General features: G+C 47.9%; 1 protein-coding gene across 11 annotated transcripts in view; it reads right to left on the reverse strand.

Moving 5' to 3' along the window:
- Nucleotides 1-12,706, reverse strand: part of HDAC4 (histone deacetylase 4) — a 356,361-nt gene that overhangs the window by 178,148 nt on the left and 165,507 nt on the right. For all 11 annotated transcript variants that reach the window (XM_017875573.1, XM_017875571.1, XM_017875572.1 and 8 more), the window contains one exon: nt 7,218-7,289. In XM_017875573.1, coding sequence (XP_017731062.1) covers nt 7,218-7,289 — 72 coding nt within the window. The remainder of the gene's footprint in view (nt 1-7,217; nt 7,290-12,706) is intronic.

Raw genomic sequence — 12,706 nt, forward strand, 5'->3', positions numbered from 1 at the left:
GTGACTGTCTCCAGGTGGCAAAAAGCAAACAGCATCGGAGAAAAACAGGACTATCTGAAAGTTTAGGGGAGGATAGGGATGAGACATTGGGAAGGACTGGAGAAGGAGGCATCGAGATGAACAAGCCCTGAAAAATAACACCTTTTGAAATTCTTAAGAGGTACTATGCCTTCAGCCATCGAAGGGGAATTGGAACTTGAGGATTACTCGACATCACGTCTAGTGAACAAGGTAGTTACCAAGCAGGAGGGCGCAGCTTCTGGTCCAAAACTATTCTCAACTATAAATAACAAGGGCTGGGCACAGTGGCTCACACCTGTAATCCCAGAACTTTGGGAGGCTGAGGCAGGCAGATCACTTGAGGTCAGGAGTTCAAGACCGGCCAGTGTGGTAAAACTTCATCTCTACTAAAAATACAAAAACTAGCCAGGCGTGGTGACACGCGCCTGGACTCCCAGCTATTCAGGAGGCTGAGGCAGAAGAATTTGCTTGAACCCAGGAGGCGGAGGTTGCACTGAGCCGAGATCCTACCACTGCACTCCAGCCTGCACTCCAGTCGATACAGTGAGACTCTATGTCTCAAAAAAAAAAAAAAAAAAAAAAAAAAAAAAAAAGAAAAGAATACATAATGGGGCCAATTCACCTAATTGCCAAAAGTGACTCTTAAAGTGTTTCTAAATTGCTCGTAATTGTACACGACACGCGTGTGGCCTCCAGGAATGACGCTATATCACAGTCAGCTTTTAAAGCTATGTGGGGGACAGACTCCTGCGTCTGGCCTTTGAGTCATGGCTATTCATACAGGCCCTCAGGTGAACGTGACAGAGGGTAGCCGACAAACTCTCAACGTCGGTTTGAACTAAGAGAATCAAATCATGGGAATTCTTTTCAGATGTTTCAAATGTTGACGAAAAAAGCCCAACTCTGTAAAAGAGTTGAAGAAGTTTATTTTAAGCCAAATATGAGTGACCATGGCCCAGGACGCAGCCTCAGGAAGTCTGTGCCTGAGGCGGTCCCATTACAGGTTGGCTTTATGTGTTTTAGGGAGACAGAAGTTATACAGGCAACACATGTAAGGTATATATTGGTTTGGCCCAGAACATCTGGAAGAAGTAGGGTGTGGGTCTCACAGATCCTAGGCAGACTGAAAGGTTTTCTGACTAAAGAATTGATGTCAGCATAAAAAAATGTTTGAGTTAAGATAAGGGGGGGTTCTTGTTACATGAACGCAGCCTCCAGGAAGCAGGATTCAGAGAGAATAGATGGTAAATGTCTCTTATGGGAACTTAAAAGGTGACTTGTAGTTAAATCTCTCCTGGATCAGGAAAAAGAGACCTGGGGATGGAATTCTCTCCAGAGTGCAAATTTCCCCGCAAGAGGCCGTTTTCTACAGCCACTTAAAATAGGTGGAAGGAATATATCCTGGAGTAAAACACTTTTACTTCCTGCAGGGCCTGCTCTCTGTCACCTGCTGCTATCCCCAGAGTCAGGGTGGAACCAGGAATCATACTGCTGTGTCTGTTTTATCAGTGGTAAGATCGCTGTTTTAATGCTAATGCTGGTCAGCCGGGCCTGAATGCCAAAAGAAGGAGGATCTAAGGAGGCCTGTCCAAACCCCTATTCCCATCATGGCCTGAACTCATTTTTCAAATTTCTTTGGGATCCCTTGGCCAAGAAGGGGGTCCATTCACTGGGTTGGGGAACTTAGAATTTTATTTTTGGTTTACACAAACAATTTTATTTTGACGTCTTTACATTCTACACTTCATTTTACCTCCAAAAATTAAAACCAAGCAAGCAAAAGAAAAAAAAAAAAAAAGCATAGCAGGCAACATGTTCAGCGGTGGACATGACAGTCCTGGCCAATCCTCGACCATGGCTGGCGAGCAGCAGAGTCTGCGGGTCGGACAGAGCTGATTCCCCTGATCTGAGGAAAACAACCCAGGCAGTCACAGCAGGCGTCACCAGGAGGAGGCCACCACGGGCTCTCTTCTTCCTGCCACTCCTGCCCGGTCCTTCCATGGGGGCCACTCAAGGAACCACCAGAGGTGGCCATGGGTCCTTCACTGGACCCTATCCAAACCCCAGAATCGCCAACTTTATGATAAAAACTCACAAAGGGGCACCACGCAGGAATATTACAACCAAGGCCTTTGTTACCATGGGCTCCGTGTATGAAGGCAATTAACAGCTTCTGGTGCCAATAAAGGGAGACTTTCGAAGCTTCCCCTGAGGTCACATGTGCTTGCAGATTTGTACCAGATTCCACTTTCTTCTCACCAAACAAAACAACACAACAACCACCACAAAACACAGCCAGGAGGCAGCGTGAGCTCCAGGCACCAGCCAACCTCAAATACTTCCTGTTCCAAAATGTAAGAGCAGTGTCTGGAAACACGGCCCCCTTTGGCAGTGTGGTGGTCAAACACCCCCTTAGATCTGGGAATCCAACGCTGAAGCCAAATGTGAAGTTTGCGTTATTTTAGAGAGTTTCTCTATAGTTTCTAGTTAACCCCCTTTAAGGTTCCAGAGTTTTCTTTTTAAAATGGTACTTTTGAAATACAATGTGAAAAAGAGCCTCCCTAACTCTGACAGATACATGTTTCCCAGGACACAGGTACAGAGGGTGATGTAAGCGCCAGCCTATGCCTCGGGAAACTGTGGAAATGCTTCTCTTTAGTCCAGCATTCCTGTCATATCATCGGCCTCTACTTCCCCTTCTGGCCGATGGAGGGGCATGGCATTTTCTGAGGCTGTCTTTCTCCCCAGTAGCACAGCCCTCAGGGCAGACATGTATCCTGCCCTACAATGTATATGCTGAGTGACCCTGGGACAGTGGCCATGGGATCCGAGGCTCTGGCTTTCCTTCTGTAGCAGCAGGAGAGGGTACAGGAACCGGGGCACTCGGTCCCAGTGGAGAGCAGCGCCGTGAGGGCTGTACGCCCTCAGCATGCCGTCTGGGTAACAGTAAGTCCTTCATCCACACTTCCTGTTGTTATGACGTTTTTTTGTTTGCCTCCAGTTTGCTCCTGGATGCCTGAGGTAGGTATTCTCCCCGAAGCACCCCTCTCCTCCATCGAGGTTGCTGAGCAGCTGCAAGGCCTTGCTGGGAGCCAGCTCAACCTCCAGCCCTGGCTCCTTTAGTGCAAGTGACTGTTTTTCTACAATAAACACGCATTGCTTTTATACTCAGGAAGGTGCGGGGAGGAGTTTTAATTACAATGATTCTGAAAGGAATGACTGAGTAGTAATAGTTTTCAAGTTCCCCATAATTCAGCCCTTGGGCACAGTTGGGTTTGTAATCCTGCATGACATTTTGCTGGTCTCTCCTGGTTGACTAATTCCATACCTTCTCCTCTGTCCTCAAACTGCAACATCTCCCCAGCCTAACTCTGAGTCAATGACTCTGCTTGCTCTCTCCACGGGAAAACACAAAGCTCTGGCAAAGAACCGGGGGTCACGAGCTCCCGCCCCCACCCGACCCTGCCACCATGTCTCCACCTGGAATCTGCCTCTGTGTCAAGTCTCCTCCAAGGGTGGCCGTTCCCCTCACCAAACGGACAACAACTGTCAGGAAGGGGGAAGAGCAAAGCCATGGCCACAACTGTGACAGTCCACTTACTTAAAACGCAAAGAAATAGGAGGCAAAGGTGGAATAATACTAACAACATGTCTGTTACATCTGAGAGGCAGGCAAATGGTTATGTGTTTTCTTTTATGATAGAGCTACTTTACAATTAAAAATTTTAAAACATTTTAAAAAAGAAAGAGCAAAGTCTACAGATAAAAAGTTATGAGGGAAGTTGAAGAAATCAAAGCTGATCTAAGACAAATGGCATTTTGGCTTTTTCCTCCTCCAATACAGGTGACAATATCCCAGACCCAAAAACCAAAATCCAAAATGCCTCCAAATCCAAAACCTTTTCTCGGTGACACTCAAAGGCAATGCTCACTGGATCATTTCTGATTTTGAATTTTTAGACTTAGGATGCTCAACCAGTAAGTATAATGCAAATATTCCAAAATCCAAAACAAAAAAAACCAAAAAACAAAAAACCCCAAATCCAAGACACTTCCAAGTTTTTTAGTATTGTTTCAGCATTGTTTCCAATGCTTCCAAGCATTTCAGGTAAGAGATACTCAACTGGTATAGACTTTCCCAAAGCACGTGACACGCTCACCTGACGTTTCTGAAATCTCAAGCTGGCACACGAACACATGGTATGAATAATGCTTTTCTGTTTGAAGTGGGGATTTACGAGGACTAAGTGTATTGAAAAAGAACCATAATCAGAAAAAGACTGTGTTGGGCATAACAGCATCCACACGAGGGAATAGTCAGGACACGGGACAGATCAACAGTGGGGAGGGCTGCCGGGCGGCCTTCCTGCTCCTAGTACACCCTCATCTGTTCAAAGAGAACAAGCTCTCACGGTGAATGCTGGCGTCATTCCTGATATGTGTGTGTGTGTGTATCAGTCTGTTTCCACACCGTCAAATGTCAAAATGTCAAAAGAATAGTTAAGACTAAATTCAATCATTAGGAAATGTATAACAGCAATTGGGGATTGACATAAAAATATACCTAAAATGTTTACACTCCCATATCATAAAATGTGGCTTTAAAGACATTTTCCTATCAATTTTCAAGTTCTCGCCTAACCTGAGATGAATATTTCTTTGTAGTATTTTTCAGTGGGTTGAAATGACCAAAACACAGTTTGAAAGAACACGCTTCACATGAGAAGCTTCTAAGGCACAGGCCACCGTGCAGGCTCAGTGACGGAGGTCACACAGGACTGCTGCACACGCATGCATCCTTTCTCTGCCCACTGTTCCTGGGCATCGCTGCTACGTTATTTAAAATTACTCTGCAAACACTCCCACCATGCCCACCAACCCATGCACGAATATGCAATAAATGCCAGGAGACACGGCACTCTCTTTGACTCAGACCAATGGGAACCTGGTTGCGAGGGAGGTAAATGGCCAGCGTCAGTTTCACGGGGCAGCCTTCCCAACATGCCACCTCTCAAGTCCGGCGGTTCCCCCCAAAGGAAGAGAATGAGGGTGACAGGCTGCAGGAGAGGTCCAGGCCTTGAACAGGGATGTGAAGGCTACATCACACACATTCCTCAGTACTAGTCAATGGGACACTGAGATGACATTTATTGAGGAACTACTAAAAAGCTGACACATATGTTTCATCTTTATGAGAACTCTGTAGAGAGGCATTGTCATCCCCGGCTAAGAAATGAGAAAACAAAACTGAGCTATTCAGCAACTCGCCTAAGCTCCCACGCAAACGGGCCGCAGAGGCGGGCCCCGGGTGCCCTCTGTGGGAGGTTGAAGCCCTGGCCTGTCCTCACACCAGGCTGGGATCCCACAGCAGGTCTCAGCAGGCAATGTGCGCTTCCCAAGCCAGAAAATTAATTTGAAGTCCACTGTTTTTGGTTCACTTGGAAACTATGCATGTTTACCACCTTTTCCCAGCCCATCAAGCTATCAGAAAATCCTCTTAACCTCATGCCACGCCTGGTTAAGCACAAGCAAGTTGTCTCAAAAATGCCCCAGCCACAGGATTCAGTGTTGACACGAAAACAATACTGGCAAAGTGAACCTGAGAGAAAGTGAAAGCCAGAAATGTTGACATAAGCCAAAAGTTTAAAATTGTGCATCTTCATCTGGTATTTAAAACTCCCTACCGCTCCCCCAGGCTCCAGTGTGAGGGGGTAAAAAATAAGCTGCTCGATCAGTAACAATGTAGAGTAAAATCAAGGTGTAAAAAACAGAAAAGAGTGCCCCGAGGACCCCCCAAGAGGCCAGGGCACCGTACCCCACAGACACTGAGAGCCTTCTCGGAGCAGGGCCAAGACACCTCCAGAACTCTGGGTTTGGAAAATGACAGAAAACCTGGCCGACCTGGGAGAACTGCAAGGCAAAGAAGGAAATGTCTTCTTAGAAATGTTCGGCCTGGCTTCAAGCTGGCTTCAACTTCCTTTCAGGGGTGACGAGTGCGTCTAACTAGGGCACCAGAGGGCACAGGTGGCAGCAAAGGCTGACTGTCAAGAAAGGCGCAGCTGAGCCAAGACCAGAGACCCAGGCCTTAGGACGCAATCCCTGCAAGGCCCGGCCACGCTGCCCTGCAGGACGCATGTGGAAGGGAACGCTGGTTCCCTCAGGCCCACGCCTTCAGGAAGTTCGGGTTTTATTCTCAGAGAGGCCGCATGCCTGGGAAGAATGGTAACCTCACAAGGAGTTTAAACCCTGGAGGATTCTACATGGAAACAGGGGTCTTACAGACAAAGAAAAGTGGGAAAAGTCTGTTTCCATGGCCTACAGACTTGGAGTACTTTAAAATGTTACCTACGAGGTCAGGCGCAGTGGCTCACACCTGTAACTCCAGCACTTTGGGAGGCCGAGGCAGGCAGATCACTTGAGGTCAGGAGTTCAAGACCAGCCTCACCAACATGGTGAAACCCCGTCTCTACTAAAAATACAAAATTAGCCAGGTGTGGTGGCACATGCCTGTAATCCCAGCTACTTGGGAGACTGAGGCAGGAGAATCGCCTGAACCCAGGAGGTGAAGGCTGCGGTCAGCCGAGATTACGCTGGGGCGACAGAGTGAGACTCCATCTCCAAATAAACAAATCCATAAATAAATAAATAAATAAATAAACATTACCTATGGAATGAAATATTTCTGATCACTACCGATACTTTTTTTGTTAAAGAGCTGAGAGGTGCTTGGAAGACAGAGGATGCCACTGACTCATTTAACCAACAAAAGCTGGTGGCAATGGACAAGGTGTGGCCCGTCCATGGTCGCATGGCCAGTGGGACCCAGCCCCGCCCACTGCAAGCTCAGAGGTCTTTCCTACAGGTCCTCACGGGGATCAGGGCCAGGGCTTACACCTCGACCAAGCAGTCGGTGCCTTTGGGAAGAACACATCCTTTAGCACCAGAGAGGGAAAAAAACCCAAAAAACACAAAACACAAAAAATCAGCGTTTCTCTACCATTCACATGTCATGGAGCCATTTCATTTCCAAAAAGGATGGCCTCGTTTACCATCAGGAAGAGCACCCAAATTCAGTGAGCCTGATAACCCACACCTCCCCCGTCGCCTGCTCCGGACTCCTCCAGTAAGGCAGAGCCTTTGAACACCTCTGGTTCAGCGCAGGGCCAGCCGGACAGGGCAGGCGTGGGCAGACTTACCTGTGCTGGGCATGTGGTTCACGCGGGCAGGATTCAGCAGCTCCACTGGCTGGTCTCGGCCAGAAAGTCCATCTGGAGAAGAGAGAAGGCATTGGCTTCAGAAACTACGTGCATTTCAGCCAACATACTTTACGCTGGGAGTCTGCAGGAAGTAACTCCCCAAACAATGAAATGCATGTGTCCTTCCTACTTTTAAAGGGGGACACTTTCAGCTTCATCATAGATTATTTGTATTTGCCAAAGAAAATCACAGATCCTTTGTAGAATAATCAAAATAGCCTCCTACTGAGATACGGGAAACGCCCGTTTCTGGCCTAAGAGCCCCTGGCTTAGCAATTTGGGTTTACTTCTGTTCAGCAACCACATTATACCCACTCGTGCTGATCAGAAGTCGGCTTTTCTGCAGACCACAAGCATTAAGATAATGAAAAGAGAAGAGTAGCTCTTCTTCCCAGATAGTGACAAATGGTCTGGACACTCACAGAAACACGGCACAGGGAGCACTCCAAACCCGCCGGGTGTGTGGACAGGGAAGGAGGCGAGCTGAGGCCACTCCGGCCTCAAACGGGCATGGAGAACCCTTCACCAGGTGTTCTCAAGGTACAGAGTCCTTTCTTTTAAATCCACTTTTAAACTGTATTCAGGAGCTGTTTCTATCTATTCAGACTCACTGCAAAGATGAGACTGGAACCCACCCACCACCTAAACCTGGCGCAGGCTGGATTTAGACTGCCTGGGATTTTTCTATATTCTCCCAAGCAGAAAGGAAAGAAAACTCTGGCAAGATTTCCAGGAATCACACTTTTCTTTTAAAATTAGCTTCTGACAAGTGGTGTAAAATGCCCTGCAATAATGTGCATATCATTACAGACTTGCACGCAGAGGTCATTTTTCTTACTAAGCGAAGGAGGAGAGCACCAGTTTTGCAGGGCAGCCATGGAACTCTGTGGATACAAGTTTTAAAACAGGACAAAAACGACTAACATAGGGTCAAATGACTGCAAAAAAAAAAAAAAACCCACTTTTTATCCAAAATAGATAATTCCTAGCATCGCCAATCCCTGCGTGTCCTTGGAGATGTTCAGTATCCAAGAACGGAAACAAGGGCCCCAGGAGATTGGAGGGCACACTCTTGAGATCTGAAGCCCATCCTAAGGTAGAGTTGGGAAAGTGTGAGGCCAGCATGCACCTGCAGGAGCTCAGCAGGTGAGGCTGCTCTTGGATAATGCAGAGATCAAACGTGGGTGCCAGAAATAAAAATTAAACTTAAGACAACAACAAAAAACCATGGGTACCTCTCCAACCAACCAGCAGCTCCTCCCAAGTCTCAGCAACTCTTAAGGGTTCAAAACAGAAGTAAGACACTGGGCATATTTGGGGGCAAAACAGTTCTGCTTCCCTGGGTCAAGAGAAAGACCGGCAGGTCATAGTTACACCTTAGAAGCAGCCACCAGACCTAAGGAATCGCCCCAAGTCTTCACACATTCCAGGGCTTTCTCAAAGAACACGGCCACCTAGGAGATGGCCTGGATGGTGAATTGTAAACATGATGCCATGTCTCATGAGAACCTTCACTGCAACTCAGAACAAGACCCCAGATAGTGGTGGAAAGTATTTCTAAAGCCTTTTTTTCCTAAAAATAAATAAATGCTCACTGTAGAAAAAAATAAATTCAAAAAGGTGCCTGTACGTATGTATGTGTGTATATGTATGTGTGTATGTGTGTGTATTTAACGCAAATCCCGCTATAAATACTTTCAGAAACAGCAGAAGGCCCTTTTGAAGATCTCAATGTAGCTGTAGTTTTCCAATGGGAAGGGGTCAAGAGGAGGGTGCTTGGGTGGACCACCCTGGTCAGGGCTCCACGCCAGTTCCTAGGAACAAATGCCTGTCCCCAGAACTGCTTCCCCTGTAGTCAGCCCAATGCCCACCCTTAGCTTCCAGCTCAGCAAACGCCCTGGAACCAGAAAGTCTGGAAACCAAGAAGCCCCCTGTGGTGAGCAGCAGCGGTGGGGCCAGAGTCCCAGCTCACATGAAGCTCCTTCTTGAGTTCGGAAGTGAACTGCTTATGCCTGAGCCCAAAAGGCGAATCCCTCCAGCACCAAGTTCATAAATAAGATCTAATTACAAGTTACTTTTACTACGCTGAAGCAGGAAGACACATCAGATCTCAGTACAACCGATTGGACTTGTAAGTCACGATATGTGGTGTTCCTGTATCCACAAGCATCACTCGTGTGTATCAGATCAAGGTGCAGCTTAGTGGGTCTTGGCTCACCTACATTTCTGGGCACTGGGCTGGTCCGGGTCCCACCTACCCTTCAAGAAGACATTGATTGTGCGATTGCACTAGCTGGTACACCAAGGAGAATGCCGTTCGATAACAGCACGTGGATTCCCTGCGGAAACCAGACCTTGAACTTAACATGTCCAGTCCTGTACACTGACGGGTGGGGTGGTTTCTGACACTAGCCAACTGGTACCAACTGGGTGTCCAATGATCCAGTTCCACTCTGACAATAACTGCCCAGAGGTAGCACACACGCCACAGCTTAGGGGCTCAGGTCGACAAGGCTGCCCCCATTTCAGACACAAGTCCTGGGCCTCCTGGACTTCTAAAGATCAGCTATAAATCAGGAGTTCCCACAAGCCCCTCTCAGGTTCTGGAATTTGCTAGAAGGGCTCACAAAACTCAGAAAAACACTTCACCATGTTGACGGGTTTATTGTAAAAGATGCAAACAAACAGCAACACGAAGGCAGGGTCTGGAGGGTGCTGTGTGCAGAAGCCTCTGTCTCAGTACCACTGGGGTCAGCAGGTGTAGCTGAACATTCTGCCCCTCCTGTCTCTGGGTCCTGATGACCAGCCCCATCCTGAGGCTACCCAGGGCTCCTGCCCTAAGTCACTTCATTAGCATAAACTCACAAGCCCCTAAGAAGCTCCTCCGAATAACGAAAGGCTCGCCTGACACTCAGGAGCCTCCGGGATCCTAAGAGCTCCCTGCCGGGAATGAGGACAAAGACCAGAGGCTTTTTCTTCCACCACACAGAGATGCTGCTTGTTCTCACTGTAAGCCACTGGGCCTGGCTGGCCTCATAACAACCTGTAAATTCAAACCCCCAACACTGCCATGTTCACATCTTCGTAGAATGACATGGAAATGCTCGAAGGGAAAGCTGTTCTGATGCGGCACTGGGTTAACAGGAAGCGCCTGCCTCTCGCGGAAAGGGGCAGCCATGTGGAACTATCAGAAAACAGCAGGAGTGTCTCAAGCACACAGGGGCCTTGGAGGAGGCGGCACAGACATGGCTCTCAGTGCCGGACACTAACCCCACATGTGGAGGCCCCATGAGCGCCAGCCAGCTGGAAAAACGGCTGCAATCTCTTTAAGACAAGATCCTGGCCTGAGCCGTCCTTGGTCGTCCACCTGGACAGCATGACAGATGCTGCGTCCCTCATTATGAAAGGCGGGGGCTCAGGGCAGCAGCCATGATCAAGTCAAACACTAAAGGTTTAGAAGTCAAACACTAAAGGCAAACGTTTTGCCAGAGGTGGCTGGTGGAACGCGATCCTGGGGGCAGAGCAGTGGCGGTGAGAGTGCACTTTGAAGGCGCAGGGGCCACCAGGCCTGGGAAAGACAGCTTTGGAACAGACCTAAACAAAGCGCGACCAATGGTGCAAAGGACATCCGTCACTAGGGTGAAACAGACAAGCTACGGGACACAGTCAGCTGGAAGGCGGGATGGCATCCGTGAACGTGCACAGAATAGATTCTTAATGCTGTGTTTTTTCAGATGTCATATTCCAGAGTGAGTTAAAATGAAATTAGTGATGAGAGGTAGAATTTCCATATTTATCTGCCTCTGGGCTGAAATTTCTCAGGCTAAGGAGAAAGTGGTGCTAAGAACCTAACATTGACAAGCTGGAAAATAATTAAGATGGGAATCAAAGAACCACTTCCTCATCACACACCTGCGGCAAGCAGGTTCCCTCTATCTGTCTCCGCTTGAGAATCCATTTTTGGAAACCCTGCTGGATGGGGACGATAGTACTGAGTGTCCTCAAACGGCATTTAATCGGCGCTGGGGCTGCAGACCAGATGCACACTGAGAGGGAGGCTGAGGAGCGCGGGTACCTCCGTGTCCTCACCAGCAGGTGATGTGCCCCAGCGCGCTCCACGCGCCCACGGTCGACTGCAGTGACCACATCAGTCTTGCAAGGAGTCCCTTTCGTGCTGACTGGACCCTGCGCGAACTGAGCATTGTTTGAGACTCAGGGTCCGCCCATGGGAGGAGTAGGGCTAAGACAGACAGGGCTTTTGCTTTTCAGAACCCGCCTCATGTCAGGCAGGTAGGTGTGTCTAACCAGAAACCTGGCCTTCCGGAGCCAAAGGAACCTCACTTTCACCCTGAGGGCCCAGGCCCCCCACTTCACACGTGGGGAGATGGCCTCAAGGGTTGTGCAGTTTCCCAGGATCATGGAGTGGGCACCAGCCGGAACCCAGTTCATCTCAACCAAACCAGTGGCTTGTCTGAAGCTGGACCTTGAGCAAACAGGTGCCCACCAAGACCAGTGCCCTCCTCACAATACTACCACACAAGAAAGGAGGTGTCTTGAGCCAATAAAGACAGTACGTGAAAGCTCCACGCACAGGCTCCTGAACTGGGAGGGGAAGGGAGTGGGGAGGAAGTGTGGTTTCACCCTTGGGAACTGCCTGGGACCACCTAGTCCTGCCCAGGTTGGGGTGAAAGGGTGTCTCTTGAAGGTTTCACTTGCCTTTTCCAGATGACTAATGGCACTAACCATCTTCTTACACGTTTATTGGCTTTTTCATTGGTTATTTTGGATTCATGTCTTTTGACCCGTTTTTTTCCCCCGGTTGGGTTGTCTTTTTCTTACTGATTCAGAGGAATTCTTTACAAATTCTGAACATTAGTCCTCTGTCAATTAAATGCTGCAGATACCTTCTCAAAGGTCCTATTTCTCAATCGTTCAAAGCTTCTGCTTTTATGTCAGGTTCAAGAAACTCTTCCCTTCCTGAAGGCTGCAGAGATATTTTAACATATTTTTACCCTGAAACTTTGCACTGTTCCCTTTTATATGTAAGTCTCTCATCTACTGGCACTGATGTTTGTATATGCTATGGGACAGGGGTTTGGGTTATGGTTTCCTATGAGAACAGCCAAATGTCCCCTCAGTGGTATAAGAGATCTTATCTTTCACCACGGATCGGCAACATTAGTTCCCTTATAAGCCAAATCTCAATCCTATTGGCCAACTTGTTTATGGTTTTGCCAATAATCATACTGTCTTAACCACCATAACTGTACAATAATTCTTAATATTGGCAAGGCAAAAAACCCTACTTTTTTCTTTCAGATCATCTGGGGCAAAACTGGCCCTTTACTCTGCCACATAAATTTTAAAATTAACTTGTCAAGTTCCACAGAAAGAAAGAAAGACAAGACAAGAAAGAAGGCAAGGGAGGG

Source organism: Rhinopithecus bieti, unplaced genomic scaffold (assembly GCF_001698545.2).
Source record: "Rhinopithecus bieti isolate Rb0 unplaced genomic scaffold, ASM169854v2 scaffold_7884, whole genome shotgun sequence".
In the NCBI taxonomy this organism is placed as follows: Eukaryota; Metazoa; Chordata; class Mammalia; order Primates; family Cercopithecidae; genus Rhinopithecus; species Rhinopithecus bieti.